This window comes from Gavia stellata, chromosome Z (assembly GCF_030936135.1).
Source record: "Gavia stellata isolate bGavSte3 chromosome Z, bGavSte3.hap2, whole genome shotgun sequence".
In the NCBI taxonomy this organism is placed as follows: Eukaryota; Metazoa; Chordata; class Aves; order Gaviiformes; family Gaviidae; genus Gavia; species Gavia stellata.
The window spans coordinates 60,993,489-61,015,766 of NC_082637.1; the positions used below are offsets into that span (position 1 = coordinate 60,993,489).

General features: G+C 36.2%; 1 protein-coding gene across 1 annotated transcript in view; it reads right to left on the reverse strand.

The window, feature by feature from the left end:
- The window catches only part of ST8SIA4 (ST8 alpha-N-acetyl-neuraminide alpha-2,8-sialyltransferase 4), a 59,713-nt gene that overhangs the window by 20,183 nt on the left and 17,252 nt on the right, over nt 1–22,278 (reverse strand). Inside the window, exon 4 of the mRNA XM_059833905.1 lies at nt 13,967–14,260. Within this exon, the coding sequence (XP_059689888.1) occupies nt 13,967–14,260 (294 nt within the window). The remainder of the gene's footprint in view (nt 1–13,966; nt 14,261–22,278) is intronic.

Genomic DNA, 22,278 nt, shown 5'->3' on the forward strand with positions numbered 1-22,278 from the left:
CTAAGGCTAGTAAGGGAAAAAGAACAATGTAATCTTACTGCAAAGTTATAGTAATAGTAACGTGCAGCAGACTGGTGGACATTGCCAAGTTCTTTGAAACACACAGGTAACTTTGGCTTAAATCTATAACATATGCATTTCAAAAACCTATGGAATTCTTAATATTTTATGAAATCATACTACAACTTACAATTGATTAGCATTTTTCCTATGAAAATTGCAACAGAATGTTACTGGAGTGGTGTAATTGAAGTTAATAACTTGCACTAATTCTAGCTTTCACCATTAGATCTAGTCTTTCCTACTGATGTATCTGTTCCTAGGCTAATGCCCAATAAACATATTTCTGTAACAGGAAAAATCCTAACTAACTAATTTTCTCTCTTCTCAAAACAATGCAAATGCTGTCATGTTCAGAAAATAAAAAACCAAATATATGAGGAATAAGAATAAAATGCAGTGTGTCCACTATGTATATCAAGGAATTATGGACACAATAATGGAAGGACCTACTCAAATTGTTAAATTCTGTCTTTGCCACTTCAGAAAACCCTGGAATAATTTATTTGTCCCCCAGAACAACTATTTCACAGGTCTGTATTCTTGAGAGACCATTTTCTAACATCTTATATCAACTATTAAACCTACCCTAAGAAAGACAAAATGACACAACTATGGGACATTCTGTTCCCTGCTGTAAAATATTATATTCTGTGTCCCTGCAATAGGGGGAAATTTATAAAGATGATCCCAGGATAAGGACTATGCCCTGTACCATGGAGCATTTAATTAATGGCACTGATGCTGAAACTGATGTTGAAAAATGTAGCCTGTGAACTTAATATGTTCAGGATGCTTTTTGCTCATTGGACTGATAAACAGGTTAAAACTGCTTTCAGCTTGTGCCCGACTCCCCTTGAAGGCTGAAGTCAATAATGTCTAATATCAGCTTTCGATATATACAGTAAAACAACATGTTCAATGCTGTATTACCGGTTAGACTAACTTCGATTATACAGAAGAAAATCTGACCTCTTTTGATTTAATAAATACAATCTGAAATCTCCCTTTTTGAGATTATTATATAAAAGATCCATTACAGGCCCTTAAATTTGATCAATGCAATGAACCAGAGCAGATTAATCAGATATAAAAGCTATTGATTTTACCATAATAAATCCCACAGCTGTCATTGAATCAACCAACCAGAAGAGCCAGGCTTCATATAAATAATAGTAAAATACTTCAGTAAAATAAGGAGGCAGAAGTTACTCCATAGGATCAAGATTCCACAAAACCTTTAAACAATTAAAAAGCATTCACAGCATGTGCAAGCATGTGTTGAAGAACATGACTGAACAGAAACAATTTGCTGCATCACAACTTAGAGCTTAAAAGTGAGAGATTGCCTTACAAAGTCCATTAAATATGAAAAGCACACTTAAACAATACACAGGAGTCCACATGCTGCCATGCCTAAAGACCAGCGTCTTTAAAGAACAACTGTTGCTCACTTTTCACATCCTGTTACGCTCTAACTTCACTGCAAACAATGCCAACCAAAATGCCAATTAGCAGCAATGAGATATGACTGGAGTTCTGCCAAACCCACCAACTGGTTTCACAAGGACATGCAATAGATCAAGAAAAAACTATCTTCAGTCACTGCTACACTTGGTCAGAAACAAATGTATGATACCTATGTGAAAGGCTGCAGATCCCACTACTGATTTTACAATCAGTAACTTCCCAACAGAAATTCCTGTGGTTTTCAAGTAAGGACATTAATGGATGTTTTTCCTCCAGAAAGACTTCTGGTCTTTAGCTTGCCTGCCTCCAAGATTTGCTGATATGACAGCCTTCTGCATCAATTTCTCTTTTCTACTACATATTTCAGAAAGGAGTATAGAGAAATATGACAAAAGACTTTGTCATGATTGGCTAGTATTTGCCAAAAAAATTTAGAGATCTATCCTCTCCATTATATAACTTGTTTTATTATTTTCTTTCTGTGGGCTTCATGTACTTTAAAATATATCAATAGAGGCATCCAGCAGGTAGGTGTCTACTGTTATTACTGCTCTTATAAATCAAATAAAGAAAAAAAGGAATTATGATAATTCTGAAACAAATCAGCTAGCCAGTTCACTAAACTGTAAGATTACAATAAAAAAAAAAAAAAAACAAAAAAAAGAAAAAAGGCTGCATAAATTTATTTTAAAAAATTCCTTAGAAGGAAGGGAAATACTTGTCACTTTCTTGATGAAAGCCTTTAAGCAAAAACTGAACTGTCTTACTGTTACTTAGTATTATACTAAAAGTCATGGTATATTGCCAGTGGCTTTACTAAGCTATATAATTAATTGTAATTTGAAGTAAGATCTTCAGTCCGAATTCAAGCTACTTAACTTCAAGTCAACAATGTTATAGAAATGAAGTGTGTTTGCACGCTGGCACATTTCCCAAGCATTTTGTGTGGGGAACTTGCATTACATATTACAAACAAGTTTATAGAAATTGAAAACAAAAACAGAAAGACAGATTTCCTCCTCTCTTTCACCTGTTTCAGAGGATGATCATTGTACCAAAATAGCAACAATGGCTTAGCAATCTCATGAGTTAAAACCCGGAGATCTTAGGCAAATTTTATGCTCTACAACAGCCTTTCTGCATTACCGTTGTCTGTGAAGAGCCTACTGCTCTCTAAATGGATTCAGTAGGAAAAGGACAGATGCTCACTAGTAACATCAGAGAGTTGAGATTTCCAAATGCATCAGCCAAATCTTCTACCCGTATCCTCTCAAACCCATCCTTCTCTCTCCCCAGAATTCATTCAGTTCACCTTCTAATTGACTCCGCAGCCAGCCAGCATAATCTCTGTGGATATGCTCCCACTGTGAAATGCCCCTGGGGACTCAGAACTACAGCGAATCAATTCCTCTATGAAAACCCACGACAAACCCCTTGCAGGCAGTGGAAATCTCAGTTGCCATCAGTGGTCTACAGGTGTTTTGTTTCCAGTGCCAGCTTACAGCAGTCTCCTATAGTAGGCCATGCTGCACCATCTCCTTGGCACGCAGTCTCCACTGCATGACTTACAGCTACACTTGTGAGGTGTCATGATGCAGCCGTGCAGCTTTCCGTCTGGTCCAGGCATGTGTACCTCACTGTTCAGAGAGAAGAACACACTGCAGCATTGAGGGAGGGGTTCTCTCCTCGATCCTGTTTTTATCATCCCTCAGAGTTTCACATTAGAGATTTTGAAATGACTGCTATCTTTGCAAAGGAAGATTAAAAGGAACACTGAGATTAGTTTCTAACAGCTTCTTGTCATTGAAAGCTATGTTCTGTAGTCTACCTTCTTTCTCTTGCATCTTCTTCTATACTCTGTCCCTTACAGACTAAAGGTGAGAAAGGCCTCATCTGGGAAGTTCATGCCAAACATGAACCTTTCCAACAGCCTGCAAAGCCCACAGATGGATTTTACGTTGTAGGAGCAGTCTGGAACAAACAGGAGGATACTGCCCTCTTAGCCCTTCAGTATGTTACGTTTCATTTGAAGCTGAAGATTTTGATATAAGCATAAGCTGTGCCACCTGTTGGTTTCAGTATGACTCTGAGACACCCACTACTTCCTCTCTGCCAACCCTTCTGGTGAGTGTGCCCACATCTATACTGAAATGGAAAAAATAAAAATAAAAAAACCCCTCATGAGCCTCCAAAATGTTCTGAAACCAGCAGTTGTACTTGTTCTCAGTAGGGTCTTACCTCAGATCCTCTTACAGCTCTTCTTTGTAAGAGAAAATGATTACTCATTCTGGTTGGAAATTCCCCCATATCCTACTGCTAGCCAAAAAGTACAACTTAGTTTAAAACGAAAGGCAAGTTCTAGCAATAACTTTCTCTAAGTCAATTTTGTTTGACTACTTCACTAAATATATGCTTCAAAAAATGCGAACGATGACTCTTGTTCCCACTAAATACAGAATGGAAAATGTAAGTAAGTTGTCTCCACAGTGCTTATGAGGCATATCAACTATTATTTCAGTACAGAAATACTGTTTTTAAAAAAAGCTAGGAATAAAAGTAATTATTTTTTACAATTTAGAAGTAGCAGTTATTTTCTTAATTTTTCCTGTGGCCCATTAATTCACTTGTTGAAGACTAAAGGACAAATCTCAAAAAACTACTTCAATACAGCAACCTTATCCTGTTAATAATGTGAATCCACGCACAATGTTAATCTCCCATACATGTATAGAGATGTACTTATGTCTACACATGAGCATAAGGACAGCAGGATGCCTAAGAATAGGATTCACAGAACAACCTCTGCTGAAGGAGATCCATAAGATAGAATGCACAGTGGGACAGAGACTTCAGTCCAGCCTGCGAAGGAAATGAGGACTGGTGAGAGATTTAAATCTCATTCCATCCAAAACACAGGCACCTAGCATCTAACTCAACTGTGGTGTGCCTTTTAACACCAAAGAAGCAGAATCCAGACCTGTCACCTCATCAATCAGTTATTTTCTTTCAAAACATGTTCTGTGCTTCAAACATCAACATGCACGACGCTGACCTAACTACCTGGCCTCTTTTATCTCCCAAGCGTCTGAAATATAGCCATCTCACCCTTTTTCTCACTTTCTAACTCTGTCTCTTTAATTCTTTGATGCAAATTGGAACAGGCCAGTAGGCTTCCCTTAGTCTCTGAAAAGCCTATACTTGGCTGGTGTAGCAAATACACAAACTCCTTCCCTCACATAGTGGGTTGACCCTGGCCAGCAGCCAAGCACCCACACAGCTGCTCTCTCGGTCCATGCTCGCTCCTCAGTGGGACGGGGGAGAGAACAGGAAGAGCAAAAGCAAGTAAACTCACAGATCAAGATAAGGACAGCTTACTAGGTGAATGAAAGAGAGGGAAAAAAGGCAGTCGCTCAATACCACCCACAAGCAGACCAAGGTCAACCTCATCTCTCAGCAATGGCTACCTTGGAAGACAACCCTCCCCTTCTTCCACTACCGCAATTTTATTGCTTGCTGAGCATGACACTATATTGTATGGCATTTTCCTTTGATCAGTTCAGGTCAGCTGTCCTGGCTGTGTCTCTTCCCACCTTTTTGCCCACTATCAGCTTACTCACTGGTGGGGGTACAGTGAGACACAGAGAATGCTTTGAGACTGTGCAAGCACTGTTCAGCAACAGCCAGAACATTGGTGTGTTACCAACACTGTTTTACCCACAAATCCAAAACACAGTACCTGTACTTTGGCACAGCGTTGCCATGAAGAAAGTTAACTCCGTCCCAGCCAGACCCAGTACACCTCAGAAGAGGAATGAACAGGAGCTTTTCTCCTCCACAAGGGAGAAATACTCTAAACCCTGGACTCCTTGTGTAAAAGGAAGAGACGGACTGCTTCCCCACAAGCTGTGTTTAGAAGGAAGGTTGCCATTAGTCTTGGCGTTTGGTAGCTTCAGACATAAAATGCCTAAATGCTACTCAGTGCTTCTGACTTGAAGGACTTCAGTCTTTTCTCCATATACGAACCTCAAACAAACCCATTAAAGCATTCTTGAAGAAACTCATGTGTACTAAAAAGGGAGGCTACAGAAGATACTAAGCCAAACTGCTCCTTCCTATACTGACACCACTGAAGGTGGATTGTCCCAGTGTACCATTTCACTGAAGGACTGGGCTGTTTGTGGCATCATCTTTCATCTGTTGCGGTCACCTGTGCAGAAAGAAATGCCATAGTCTGTTCTTGATCTAGCTCTGTTAACACCAGTGTGGCAGCTAGATGTGTAATACAGAAGAATTACAAAAGGAACAATCACAGGTATGTGTATCAGCTCTCTTTTGGTTTGGTTTGGGCTTTTTGTTTTGTCCCCGTAACCCCCACCACCCCCGAAAACATGTAACAAAGACCAAAAGAGGGAAAAAAAAAAAGCTGAAGTCTGTTAAATTTTCTTTTTGTAACTATTTTTTTTTTTTAAATTGGCAGACGAAGGGATCAATTTGGAAAGAAGATTAATCAATGTATTTAGAACTAGTAGAATTTGTCATGGTATCGTAACAACACTCCAATTCTACTGAAAAGTTCAGATGCAAAGGCATTTTTAGCCAGATGGTAGTGGGCAAAAAGCTGTGAAGGGACAGCTAGGACAGCTGACCTGAACTAACCAACGGGAAATGCTATACCACATAGCATACAAAGCTATAGCTCTGTTTTCTTATGTCCATGTTACCTCAGTAATTAACTAAGCATTTGAAGAAATCTGTTACTGGCTGTTACAACAGCTCCTCATCACAAAAGCTCAGTAACATCAAAGCTAAATGCACAGATCTTTGAAATCTCCCGTCAGGCATTACAATCAAAACAAAAAATAGCAGAATTGTTATTATTGTAAGTTTTACCTCAGAAACATTACTTTAAAGAAGGAAGGAAATCTGACAAATTCCTTATACACACATGTATCATTCAGAATCAACAGATAGCTAACGTCATGTTTCAAAAAAAAGAGAGAAGCTACTCCCCACCCTATTAATACTATCTGCCCAACATGACTCTCTATAGACTCCAGTCCTTTCTGGACTTTGCTCCTCAAAGACAGACTATAAAAAAACTGTTTCTGGTTTGCTTCTCAGCTGCACAGCTACAATTTTTGTTACAGGAGTATGATATGGCCAAAGGAGAGTTAATTAATTTTGCACATTTTTATAGTTTTCAGAAACACAGAAATTAATAGATTTTATGCAAGTGAAGATAAAACAAAACAAAGCCTAAACCTGAGAAATAATAATAATACAGTAGCAAAATAGTTTTCAAAATAAATATAAATCTGCAAACACACTGTATGAATAAACTATGTGTTATTTATTCCCTGCTTAGCTGCTAACAGTCATTAGCATTAGGTACGGTGCTGTTGCTCGTGATAGATTAAGTAGCAAAACTCAAAAATGGGCTATTTACTATTTTTCTTATGACCAATTCTGTTGCTCTCTTCTAACTGAAACCTGAAATTCAACCCTAAAGGAGTAAGTTTTACAAGTCTTAAGTATATACATTGCTGATAATCAAGAACAAAGCAGTTGCCACAGTAAAAGGGATGAAAAAAAAGCCCAAACCAAAAACTCACAGAATTTTATTATCAAAAGGTAAACAAAAATAATACTTCTCTCCCTATAATCATGACCAGGCTTTTCATGGTCTACTTTGCAGAATGGATCAGGCGATGAAAAATATAAAAAGCAGACAGTTTAGTGCACATTCAGTTTCCCCCTTGTGTCCTCCTCTACTTCAACTGTGTTTGGCCCCATTGAAAAAGCTCTCCTTTTTCTCAAAAAGTGATATATCTCTTGAGAGATCTTGCTAAATCTTCCTGAAACACAATAAAATAGGAGATCTTGTGCAAATGAAATAAAAGTTCATCCTGAGAAACTCTGAACCAGATGAGGAGGCACCCTCATGGGGTGCATGGACCCTGCAGCCCTGGTAATTAGCTGACGGGCTGAAAGATCAACCCCGGAGTGTCTCCAGGAACGGGAGCATTACCTCCTGCTGTCCTATTAGGACAGGATCCCAGGATCTGAGGAACGACATCACACAATAGAGTAAGTTCTGAAAATCCAAACTACCTGGCATCCCATTTGTTTGTAAAACTTAACAAACAAACCCAGCTCTATTGATGCGTTACAGAAGGGCACAAGGGTACTGTAATACAGAACTCCTATTTTAACATCCACATATATGAAAAACAGGATTGTACTCCACCAAACAGTAGGGAAATGTGTGAATTTTTTTCCTAATATTTTGAGTATTTGTATGACATGATGCAAAAGACATGGTTGTTTTATATTGAGTATATTATTGTATCTTTAGCTTAATGGCCATTTTTTTAATCTTTTGTTTTCTGCAGTGATTATTTATTCATCCATGTACTCCATTATGTCTTTTCTTGAGAACATATTTTGGCAGTAAAGAAAAATGTAAAGCCTGTTAACAGTAAGAAAAGAAACAGAAGTGTTTAAAATACAGATTGCTCCCAGCAATTGTTTCTTTATTAGCACAGAGCTGCTGGAGAACTATTTGATTTTTGCATGTTTGAGTTTCTCAAAGTATTTTTTCTGTAATTCCCACAGCAAAGGACTCTGCAGCCGTGGTGAAATTGTGTAAAGGGTCACTATGTTCAAACAGCAGCTGTTTGCTTTCACTAATAAAGGAAAAAAGACTCTGCACTGAAAAGTGACCATAAATAGGCACAGCATACGCTTTACACAGGCAAAACACAGAGATTTCAGTGGGAATTTTGCCATGTTTAATGCAGGATCAACTCCAATACCGCTCTTTTGCTGGCAGCAGCAAGGAGGAAATAAGTTGAGCACAGATATCCCACAGGATATCCACATGATTGTTCCATACCCAAAAGATGGGAAGGAATCTTATGTGAAGCAATTTCAGCGATGTTGCTGCTGAGTGACTAATAGCTCTTGGGATGGTTCCAATAGGAAAAAAAGCCAAGAAAACATTCTTACACATGAAGATGAGTGTGAGAACTTTGTGTTGTGGAGTTGGGAGAGGAATCATGAGAAAAAACTTCTCAGAAAACTACTGTATTGTAAAAGACCGTATTGCTTGGTGGGGTGGGGGGGGTGAGGTTCTGCCTCTTCAGCGGATGTCTTCAGATATTCACCAGCAGAAGTAGGAAATGAACAGCTGCGCAAGGCTCTGGAAGTTAACTCTGGCCTCCACCTAATGAACCAACAACATACTTAGTCTCAGGAGCCCTCTCTATTCTCTCCAGGGAACTGCAAGGCAGGATCCATAGCAGAAAGCATCTGCTGATCCTGCTTTCAGGTTTGGTTGTCTGCCACCATTGGAAGTAAACAACAAGATCTGGACTCTAATCCCAGCAGGCGCAGTTACTGTTTGCCTGCTGTTTAATGCATATTCCATTAGAGCTCTGCTACTGAGATCAGAGTCTATACAGACACTGTCTGCACCTCAAAGAGCATCATCTCACTTGGAAAATATTAAAAAAAGATCCTAATAAGAGAGTTCAGCATTAAATCTTAGGCATATTAATAAATAAAAGTTTCTGAAATTTGTTGTTAAATTTAATTCAAAAGAAAAAGTTGTGTGGTTTGCTTATTATAATTACTTTATCATTAACCTTCCTGGTAGTGGTGTTAGAGAGCAAATAAATCCTTTTAATCAGTTAAGCTCTTCATTTATAGATTCTAGTTCCATCTTGAACTCTGTTACGTATTGATTACCTCAATTATTTTGTCAATAATGTGTGCACAATTACATTAAAAGTTCCATAAAAGAGCTTTTAGAAACACTTTGTGAACTGGGTGGGGTGCAACTGCCCCCAAATAACTTTCCAGATCCAATATTCTGACTTGAGATACAAACTTGATCAAGAAGTACAAAAGCGAAATAGAGAAAATAAATTATCACTTGATCTAAATATACTGAATTAAAAAATCTGAATCCAACAGCCATTTAAGATACGCTAATGATTAAAAAAGTACTTATCATGTTGGACTTAGTATTTACATAACCTGTTCTCAAAACTTCGAATCTCTCTGAGATCTTAGAGGAGTGTCCATCACTCACAGAAGTTTAATAAGGCATGAATTCTGCAAAAAAGCAATTTCTTTTTCCAACACCACATTACCTTTTTTATGACCCAAAAAGTGCACAAATGGACAGGAAAAAAATAAAGTTTTTTAAAATTATCTCAGAACGCAGTAATTATCTTACTATCTGATCAAGAACAACTCCGAAATCCTATGTGCTGCTCAGAAAGTTTCTTTCATTAGAAAAGAAGGGAAAAGAGGAGAGAGAATTTCAGTGCTGTATGTGATTGCAGCAAAACTGCCCTGTTATTACATAAAACAGGACATAGGAACACAGAATTTGGCCTCACTAGATCAGAACAGAAGTCTAAGAAAGTTAATGTTCTGCCTTTAGAAACTGCCTGTGCCTTACGCTTTAAAGACTGATGAAGGAAAAACCTAATTTGCCTGAACAAATTGGCAGTGTGATACACACAAAAAGGAATAGACACAATACTTTCCAAACCTTGTGGCCATCAGCCTGCACCAGTCAGCATTAAATGTCTCTATTAGCACTTAATTTGTTAGGTTGGAATTATGAACTTTATTGATTATTAGTTACTAAATGATTCAGCCCATGATACACTGCATTCCCATATTTTAAATAAAATTTTAGGTGCATTAAATCACAGAACTTTTGATATCAATTTAAATTTAGACTGGGAATTTGTTCTTCTAAAAAACAGGAAGACTTTATAATTGTAACTTTTTAGGATAGACATCTTCTCTTTCTCGGCAGTTTTCAGGCCTGTATCAGAGTGTTTTGTATTTTTAGATTATGAAGACCTGTAATTGCAATATCATACGTTACAGTTTCAAATAAAAGCCTCGTTTCAGCCAGCTGAATGATACGGGTCTGGTATAGCTCTGTGGTATACCACATCCACAGGTGTATCTGTGGTATAGGAAAACCAGCATGGGTGCATAAGTCTTTGGAAACAGCTTAATGGAATCTTTTAGGTTACTAAACATAAAATTGCACCTTCATTTCCATAAGAATATGCTTTCTTCAGTAGACCCTCCTGGTATTATGTCTTCGGCATGGTCTAACAATGTTTAAGTCATTATGAAGTGGGAGGGTTTCAAGACACAAAAAGCAACATAAGACCCACACTGACTCCTCACTGATTCTGCTATCATTAAAGTCTAATTTAAAACACCTCTACCTACCTTCATATAAATTATAATTTAATGCAAAATATGGATACTCAAATAAAGAGTAAAGCCAGAATGCTTTGGAATTATCAAGGAAACTGGAAACAAAAGAAGCGAATACTTACTTGTGTGGAGGTTAAGAAGAGTTTGGGGATGTTACAAATATTAATACAGAACAGTGATTGCAAATGCTACATTCCCTTACCTGCTCTACACTTTTGTAGCCTTTAATGAAAATCACTGAGCTACAATCGAGCACGAAAGTACAACTATTTGAGAATGCTCACAGTCTACAAAACAAAGGCTGCAGATGTAAGTAGTTTCCTTGTGTAAAGTACAACAGTCTACAAAAACCGCTTCTTGAAGTTCAGCTTTCCTTATCATGTCTTCATCAATAAATCAAACTCTATCTCCCTTTTATGGCTTAAGAGGTTGAAAGACATCCCATAAGTCTAGCATTCTCACAGTCTTGCACATATGCTCAGTCACCCTATGAAGGGGATTAGATGCTCTGCACAGGTCTTACTGTGTGTTTTAACATGTAGGTTTTGTGGGTAGATTTCCTGTTTTCGCTTCTCATTCAACTAACAGCAATCTTCACAATATGTTTATTTTAGCCTTTCTGTTTTGCAGCACCACAGGTCTCCACTAGGCCATCACTGTTAACATGGTCACAAACACTTAAACTTGCAAGCAGAGAGCTTGCAAAAGCATCAAATATACAAACAAATATATCAAATGTATCAAAACAAATACACAAAACCAGTTCAGATTCATAAGACAATGAGTGTTTCATAGGAGTTCCTCTTAGGTAGTATCTCTTCAGAGGGTCATAAATCGTCAGTTTACACTGAATTTGAAATAAACACGAGCACAATAGCTAGAATACAGTATTATGAAGATTTTCCTTAAAACTAAGTATGTAAGTTGCACACACTGTTTTAAATGGCAGCAGACTTAGCTGTCCATTAGTTTCAAACTGAAGTTAGCAGTTGTAACTTGCTTAAACTTTCCCAAGTATTACTGCTCAAAATGGACCGATTTGATAATCAGGTTATGCAGCTTTAAATTTTACTTTATTTTTCAAGTTACTTTACTTATTTGTAGAAAATATTTTTTAGCTCAGGCACATTTTAATTTAGGAAGTTTTTGCTTATTAATTTCTCATACTACTATGGTATTCATTTTCACATATAAAACTAACAGATCTTAAAGAGATGTAATTCAACCTGTAAACAGACGATACCTTGTCTTAAGTTACTTAACTTTGCTGTAATACAAATCTCATTATTATGGGCTGATGCTTTAAGACTGCCTTCTAAGAAATCTAAAGAATATTTGTTCCAAATGCATTACTGCTAACTGTATTACTGCCAAACTTGACTCACGAAGACATATTCACCTCATGCACCTCACTTCATAAACTCAAGAGAGTTAGAGCAAAGATAAATTTCGCTTGTTTTGTTGTTACTTAAATTATAAAAAAGAACAGTAAAGAATACATGATGATATCCAGTATTTCCCACAAGAACAAAAAAGGGAAGGTGAGGTGATTAAACAACAAGGTTTGAAGTGAAGGACTTAAGGTTTAGAGCACAGATTCAACAACTTGACAAATTTGTGCAGTCACATCAGATGACACTGTTAGGTATAAACCAAAATACAGTATAGTCTAAATTTTCAACACCAATTCTGATGACAGAGCTTTTGTTGCCTTTCCTTCAGAGAGACAATGTAGGTGCTAATTCTTTTTTAAGACCAAGCCCCATAAAGGACCTTCAAGTTGGCCAACTGAAAGACTGCACATTCTGAATTACCATTCACATTTGATAATTTTGCCCAGATTTAGCAGATGGAAATGGGAACAGCTGTTTGTAAACTGGAAGTAATCTTATTTATTCAGATTTATGCACACATGCAAAACCCACTACACCTATCCATGTGTTATAGGTATTTCAAATACTTGAAAATTCAACACAATCAAGGCCCATAAATAGCTAAAGTGTAACTGTATAATAAAACACCTATCCAAACAACTACGGAAACTGAGCAACTCAGTAAAAAATTAAAGGATTTCCAAAGGATTTCCAAATTCCAAAGGGATCAGATTATTTTTTCCAGTGCCAGAAGTGTACTGCATGAAGAACAGAGCAGTTAATCTATTTGAGATGTAGCAGAGGAGAAAAGCATATTCAAAAGTCCTAATATCCTGAAGGACAACATATTTCTAAGCTTTATTCTCATACTCTCATACTGGATTGGGCTAACAGTTCAAACATCCCCTCTGATCTTATCTCTGCTGTTGTAACTGAAACAACTTTTTATGCAGATACATAATCAGTAACTGATGTACAAGCCAATACTAATACTTTAAGGCATCTCCCAAAACCCCTCGAACAGCACAGTTCAAGGAACTCAAGCTGAATATTATCATACTGTCACAATTCACTGCACAAACAGATATTGCACTACCATAATCTTCTGAATGTTTTTCATGCATAGCCCTATATAGTCTTGCTTGTAGTGACAAAGACATTGAAGCCTTCATCTAACAGTCTTGTTTAATTATGGGGTTGAAAAAAAAAGTCTCTGCACAAAGCATGGATGTATTTTTTTTTTAACAACTGGTTACGTTAATGTTTTCAGTGATTCTGATCAATGTTTTTGAATTACCCAAGCATCTGGCCAAATTCAAGAGGAGAAAGATTGCTACAAAATCCTAGACATTTTAGGAAGGAGCTCATTATTTTCAGATCTGCCAGACTTCATTATTAATGTGGTTGTTACCCGACGCCCTATGCTATTTAAATTGTATTTTTTATCTCCATAGTCTTGCCTAAAAGACATGTAGCACTTTCATTGTCCTCTGATCTGATCACTCACAGATATCTTTTGAATTCAGACTATTTTTTCATTAATTTATAATGATCATAAAAAATTTTTGTACATGAAGGTGAAAGTGAAAAGTTATTGTGCTAATGCATTTCAGTTGTTTGCAGGCTAAATGAGTGAATGACATTTATTACCAAACAAACTTATTTTATCACAAATGCAATCCATTACAACAATAATAGGAATATCATACTCCTTTTAACATTTTACTTGCAGTTTTTCCTGCCTGCTAGGGATTCTAGTTATAAGCTTCATTGTGCCAAGGACAGACCAGTTTTTTCCAGACACTTACCCTCTGACAGCATGAATAAGTCTCAGTGATGGATAGGCCGTTCGCACTTTCAATTTATTCTTAAGGATTAATGCATTAACCCACTCCACATGCTTCTCTCCGCCTTTGACCATGAAAGCAGGGATCCAAAGGACACTGTCATTCAGCATGGATAGTCTATGCACAAATTTTTCTCTGTCACTCTCATTCCGAAAGCCTCCAAATGCTCTTTGTACAACTGATGGGTTCATGGTAATAAAATCAGATTTAGTTCCCACATCGGCAGCAAACTCGACCACAGGAGCTAGATTGCACCTGAAGAGGAAGAAATTAATGGAAAAATGAAAATACATATGAAACATTAACTCAGAAAAACGTATGCATGAAGGGAAAGCTGAAAATGAACATGCAAGCCCATTTCAATTTAATGTGAGAAAAAAATACAAGTGATAATAGGTGGGATAACATGTAGCATTTTACCCAACTTGGACACTCATTAGACAAATTTCTTAAAAACATTACATATACATAATGCTGTGAGAAAAAAAAAATTCTTTGTACATTTGAAAACCATGTCATCATGCTTTAAAATGCATTGACAAATAGAGTAGCACTTATGAAGAAAAGTATGCTTTCTAACACCTATTATCTTTCATTAGTGTTCATTTGTCATCATGTTACCAACAGCTCACACTCTTAAAGGAAGCCATGCCAGCCAATTAAGGTATAATTTATACAGGTCAGTCATTGCATTTTTGTTTACAATACAGTATTTAAATATGATTTACAAATGAACTTCACCCCATGTTAAGTGAGTTTTTGGTGTTTTTGGTTTTTGGTATTACCATTGCAGCTCATCAGATGTTTTGAAATTTAGTATTTTCATTTCATTTAGAAAAGAAATTTTTGGAGAAAAGTATTAATCTTTCCAGTTTCCTTGATGTCTCATTTTCAAACCTTGTTTAATTGTGCAGTAGCTTTGTACTTTTTTCTAGGCTTGAGAAAAAGGTCTCATCAGGCCTTTGTTCAGCATAGTTTTTTACCTCAGTTATATAAATGTATATATAGGCAGCATTCTCCATAGGCAGCGTTGAATGCAGGTGACAAAATGTAGTTCAGAAATTGTGATGTCAGTGACCAGCATGATCTGACTGAAACAAATCACCTCCACAACATCCTCAGTTAATTAGCCTGTAGCTGGTATGCCCCAAATAAGTATCTTGACACAATGATATTTTCACAATTTAAAAAACTGCTATGTTGAGGTGAAGGAAGCTAAGAAGCAATGTTCGAACTAAGTCCTTCAAAACATTTGCATGTTATTATATTTCTAATTTAAATAGTATTCTATTAGTTCTGCAATTCTTTTCTGATACAGTAAACTTTCTACTTAAGCTTATCCCCTAGCATCTAATAGCCAGATCTCCAATGTCATATAAAAATAACTGAAGTCAGCAGGGCAATATTCATTAGCAACAAATGATGACCTAGTCCTGACTGATAATACTAATTCCTCAGAACATAATTTTAATTCTGTAATTATCAACTACAGAAGTGGTCCTATCTTCTTCAGAAAGAAATGTTCTGAAGATCGTAAAGCCTATATATTCTTAAGAGATAAAGCTGTCCAAGTTTCTGATGACATGTGGGCAGATACAAGCTTTCTCAGGAAACGGATTTACATTCTTCAGTATCTTTATACATCTATTCCACAAACCATCTGCACGTATTACAGTCTGCTAAGAGTAGTATCTTTTAGAAAATGGTAGTTAGGGCACAAGAAAAACTCCCACTGATTTCAATATGGTCTTTGGAAATTGTTTCTAAAAACCTTAATGCATGAACCTGTAATCTGGAATTGTCAAAAGTTTGGTGCTGCATAAAATCTAAAAATAAAAAAAATAAATCAAAGCAAAGACTTAAAATCAACCAATCAAATTTACTGAATTACTGCTGCTCTTGAAAATACCTCTTTTAAGGACAGACTGCAGAAAATAATGAAGGATTCTTGCATTGCAAGATTTTTTTCAGTAGTCACACATATATGTACATGATGACATCTATTACTTACAACCATAAGACAGAGCTTGACATTGCAAATCCTGCTCTGTGTCCAACTTTGACAAGCACCTATGTACCAACACTACCTTGTTTAAAAAGCTGTATGCCACATGAAAAGTGTGCATGTATAACATAGGCCTTATGGTTCTAATATGATTTTTGCTTTTGACAGCTCCTTTCTGATCTGTCAACAGCATCAGTGCCTAAATCTTAAAAGTATATGCAGTTTGAAACAAGTATATAAATGTAATTTCACCTATATCCTGAAAAAAATCATCACAGGCATACCAAATACAAGGTTTACCTATCTTGCATGTCATTACTGCTTCATCAGTAGTATACTTAATATCAAATACAATATTTTAGAAAGGTGTACAGCATAAGCAGTATAGGTTCTTAACATAATGCGTATTAAGATTTTTCAAGTATAACTTTAGAAAGTAATGAGCATTTCAAATAAACTCAGTAACAATGCAGTTGTCTATGAACAGTTGTTTAGAATATCAGTCACATTTTTCAAGCTTTAATGTCTCAAATTAGACACCTGATTATAATATTAGAAGCAGGTAAGGCATTTTGCTTTCCAAATGCTGAGCACCTCTTAACCTTTGATCTTCTAAAAATTCAGTTATATAAATATGGATTAGTTGCAGTGCTGAAGTTTGAAATAATGTGATAAGCACATCTGCACTTTGAAAGGCTGTTTTCAAAGAAGTAACTAGATGCTGTTAGCAGTACACTGCTAAGATTGTTGTTTTAGTAGAATGCGAATGTAAGACAAGCTCTACACAAATTTCTACATCTGCTAAGGAAATACACATTACTAAAGTAGTTGTAGTTGACCAAGTTATAAAAAAATATTACCCTCATTAAGGCACTTCTCATTTTCTTAGAGGTTACTTTCTTCAAAGAATGATTCTAGTGTTCATTAAATTAGAAGTGTCAATATTGAATATTTGCTCTATATTTATCCACGAAGGTGAAAGGTATACAACACCTGCTAACACCCATCAATTAAAATCAGCACATTCTTCAGCAGGGAGTAAATGGAGAGGTTATGTCAGAAGTGTTTCCATATGAGTTCAAGAGTTTATGTGCTAGTGATGAACTGTAACACTTGCCCTAAACTGCTAGTACCAGATAATTTATATTTCCAGATGAGTTCAAGAAAATTTTATAGAAAGGTATGTTTCAGGGCTAATAAAACTAGCCATTGTGTATTTGCATATAGACCTGAGTGTATTTAAATAGCTTTTGTTACCGGTTTCAGAGCTTTCATCTTAACCTCTAATGCATCTTTATGCTATGCCACAGTTTCATACAGTTGTTGGAATTTTTAAGTTTATTTTGTTAGCAGATGTCAATGTTCTCCCATCAATTCTCAGGATTCTTTCAAGAAAACTTTGTATTCAGAGACACACATAAACATACACTTATTTTCTTTTAAGTCAAATTAAGAAGCCTATTAACTGAACAACTTTGAAATAGGCAATGCAATACCCTTCCCTTGTTACATTCTTTAATTTTAGCTCATTTGTTGTAAGGCACAGAATGCTGAATATATCCACAAAAGTGATGAGGTGAAGGGGACTCTGCACCATGAGCTTTACCACTACATGCCTAGGAATTTGTACACAACAAATAAAACCTCATCTTTTTTTTTTTTTTAAAGTTGTCATTTCTATATCAAATCCAGCAGGAAGAATAAATAGAAGACTGTAATTTACTGAGTTTCCTCTCTCTCAAAAGCAACATTATTGATACCTTGCAACTATACGATTGCTTAAAATTTTACTCCCAAACACCATTTTCTGCAACATACCACCATCTTCCATTCATTCTGAAAAAACGTCAATATTGCCTTCATGTTAAGTCAGCCTGCAAGTAAGTGGCCTGGCAGGTCAAAGCCTAGCAGGACAAACTTGCTACGAGTTTACTAACACTGAGAATATGAGAACAGGTAACAGTCACACATAGCACTGAAGATTGACTTGAGCAATTAAGCAAACAGCTGTAAATATCAGCATTGAGAATATACATCACATTATATAAAGGTTTGTAAAGCTCCTTCTCCTGAGCCCAATGCAGAGGTTCCCACACATGAGCTTTCAGTGTGATAGCAGAACATTTTCAACAGGAACATGCACTGCAATGCTATCACCATAAAGAGATCTGGGGTAAACGGGAAAAATTAGTTTATGTCTGAAATATCACATGGTATTTGGGTATCTGTAGAATAACTGGGATACTAAGATACACAGACCAGAAACTCTCAGTGATTGAAAACCTGTTTCTTCCGTAACTGTCTGTTGCATATATTAGTTACAGAGGGATATATTATGAAAAAGTGTGGGGAAAAAAGAACTGTCAATGGCTGGACTTGCATGCCATGAGAAAAGACTGAAGAATGGAGTTAAGTGCTGCTATACCACACTGAGATCAAAGTAATTAACCTTGTGTTTGCTGTGATGCTTCTATGGCCCAAACCCATCCATAACATACTTAGTCTTTTAGAGAGCAGAGCTTAACAAATAAAATAATGAGATCATATTCACAAAAATACACTCAAATGAGAAGTCAGTTATTTCACAGAGACTCAGGTGAGTTTGCTTGGTCACTAATAAACATACAGCTCATGTATATGCATGTAAATGCCCAATACATAATATCCATAGGCCACATATATCAGTATTCTTTTTCAAGATAACTTTAAATAAAAGCCATAAAAATTTGCTTGAGTAAAAAATTTGCTTGATCAATATTTCCATTTTATTTGACAATGAGAACCAAAAGAATATTCTTCACACAGTAATAATGCAAGAATTGGCCATGAATCTGTACACTTGTTAATCCTTTAACAATCTGTGCACTCCAGTTTTACAGGTTGAAATAAATATTTAGAAACCACTCTAAAGCCCAAGCTGCACAAAAGTGCTGTAAAAACATGCTTTGTTTCATTAATATCTTCTCCTTGTAGAGCAAAGCCAAAAATACCCATCACACAAAATTAACCACATACACTCTGAGAAGCCAAAAAATGAAAATTAGATTGTTGCTGGAAGTCTTAACATTAAACCTCTCTGAAACATAAGGCATTAGCTAAAGTAGTATCAATAACATACAGTCTTTTCTGAACAGCCTGCAAGCTTTTATATTCAGGTTCATATCCAGATTCCTGCAAGAATCAAAAACGGAATCTTGAATTCAAAGATTCTTGACATTGTAAGAAACACTTGGATGTGAAAGTAAAATTCAAGGCTCAAGCACACAGGAGGAAAAAAAAAGTTAAGTTCAAGGCAACAGACAACCTAAGGGTTAGAGCATCCTCTACCCAGTCTACTTGCAGGAAGCACATCACCCTAATACCTGAGTGTTTGTAACACATCATTTCACCCGGTTCTTCAAATAAAGGTGTGCAGCAGCACTGTGATAACTTTCACATACACATACACCCAAAAAAGGGAGATTTACAAAAAAAATGCACAAACCTCCTATTTCCCCCTGCTGAATCTAACGATTAGTAAAATGTATGGGTTGTCACATGTTCTGTGTACTTGTTTGGCTCCTGATAAAACTAAAATTGCTTCAAATTAACTACAAGCATGTGGATTAGCAGGAAATCCCCTGACATATCTCACTTCATCCCAGTCCTTATCCTCTGTATGGCACAGTAGAGAATGTCTCATGAGACCTGCAAGCTGTGTAGAACCTCAGGTACAGAATAATTATGGATTCTATTCACACACAGGAATCACAGCTGTCTTAAGATACGCCACGTAAAATATACCATTACTGACCTGATACCCCTTTTATAACACAAGTCCACAAGAATCCTGAATTTATGACTGATTTTACTTTAGTTAGAAGATGTGTTTTTGTAACATCATCTTCTTTAGATCTTGTTGCCCAAACTAGAACCTATAGTGATAATCATTAACTACTTTCTTCCTAGCATCTTCCTAAACACCAATGACTAAAATGCAAGTTATCCTCAATTGACACAGCAGAGTGAAGTGGCAGAAAAGGTCTAAGTGGTATTTTAGAAACAGTGGCAAAATACATTTAGTTCTTTATTGTGAGTCCTTGGCGCAACATTACCCATGAATTACAGAGTCTTACTATGCTTTCCAATACCATTACTTTGACACCAAAATAAAGAAAGGAATTTCTATCACTGAAAGTTTGTTGCATATGGAAAAAAAAAATTTTTTTTTAATTCTCTCTCTTACATTGAGAATGCTATTTTAATGTAAGAAAACCTACTTAGTAGTTTCCTGAATACTTCTATCTTTGCCTTTTTATGTGAAAATACCTTTACACATTCCTAAGGGCTAAGTCTAAGAAGGGCATATTCTATAGAGCAATTATCAAAATGCTACAGAAGTCTTACTATTCTGATATAGAAAACTTCAGAAGAGTTCTGCAACACCTTTGGGACAGAAAGGGTTACAAAATGTTACTATCCTTGCAATAAATTCAGGAAAAATGATTTTTTTCATTGTTTTTGAGAAGCACTTTGGGGTTGTGAGTTTGGAATGTAGAAAAAAGCAGTAGTTTGAACATTCAAAAAGAGAACAGCAAAAAAGGCAATGTTTAGACTAAGACTGTTCTGAACGTTGTCACACCTCTTAATCAAAACACTTGGTCAATGAACAAATGGATCAGTGAAGCTCTCCTGCATTTGAAACTGTTCAGAAAACGACTAAATTAAAAGCTCAACAATAGGAGTAAGCAACTTTAAAAGAATTTTATCCTTTTATCTCACGGCAATTATAGAAAGAGTCAGGCTAACCCTATGTGTTCTGCATTTGGATGCTCATAGGACACCTATTTATTTAAGAAACCACCTTGGAATCTTTGATCATTTGTATATGGGTTTACAGAAGTCACTTCTTACTGCTGTTTCCTTAGCCTTCTAACTACATGGGTCACATTTTCTATGTCAAAATAGGCATGACTTCACTAAACTTGTGGAACTAATCCATTTTATCTTAGCAGAAGATATGTCCCTAGACCGTTGGTTTCTGATGCTGTGAGAACAAAATGAGGCCTTATGTGATCAAGTAATTAAAACCAGGCCACTTTAAAATGTTCAGTAAATACTGTAAATCTGCTTATGCTGACAAGATATTACCTTGCTTGCAAAAATGATCCTTATTTATGCACTTTCAGAGATGTCTAAAGAAGAATTATATTGTTTCACTTGTAAAAATTGCTGACAGAATTATATGTTGGCTTGCAGGCATGGTTACTATTTGACTCTAGTTTAGGTGCCTATTATTAAACATTTTTCATAATAGAAGTATTCTAATTGTCCTGTGACTCTGTTGGATCAATGTTCTTTGAGAGACATTGTTATATAGAAAGCACTGAATATACTGGAATATCTCAAAGGAAGATGGACAGTTATTAGTAACTTTGGCTGACTTTCAAAGACATTGACAGATACTATCAGCCTTAAATTAATTAAGGTACTGACATTCTTCTTTACCCTTAATAAAGCGTATATTCTGTGTCTTCATCAGTTATTACTAACATCTTCATACCACCTTCATAGGAACATTAAAATTCAGGATATTGCGTTTACTGTACTGTAATGCAAATACTGCTGGATGTCTGTTGTGTCCTCTTCACTTTCACAGATCTTCATGATCAGTTTTATCATTAAATTAATGGTAATGTTGGTGTTAGATCTAACATTCAACTGTTGCACTAAGAAACAACTCTCGAAAACACACACTATTGCTTCAGATCTCAAAAAGAACATACAGTACTATCAAAATCAACTGGATAATATATTTAACCGAAATAGTATGACACACTTGTCGCAGCACGTAGGCATAATGCTACATAACTCAGCATCAGTTTCTGCAAAAATTTTGTTAATCAGCCTATGCACCTAGCTGCGTACAGTACATACAGCAACTGCTTTTCAGAACAACGTCAGGTGGTGAGTAGAATGAGTGCATTTTACTTTTAGAGTAATCAGCTGAAAGCTAAGAGAGTAACAGTGTGTCACGGTACTTTTTAATACCAGAATCCTAATAGAAATAGAGGTAAGTGGTATGTATGCCTGTTCCATTACATCATGTGATTACATATCATGTTGCATACAACTTTTTTTAAATGGAAGAAGAGGAACGTAGGAAACTAACTGAAGAATGCTTTGCCTTTCTCTTTAACTTGGAATACAAATAAATTCATCGCTATTTACTTTAAACAGGTGCTATGTACCTATGCACCCATCCAGACATACATAAATAACTATCATA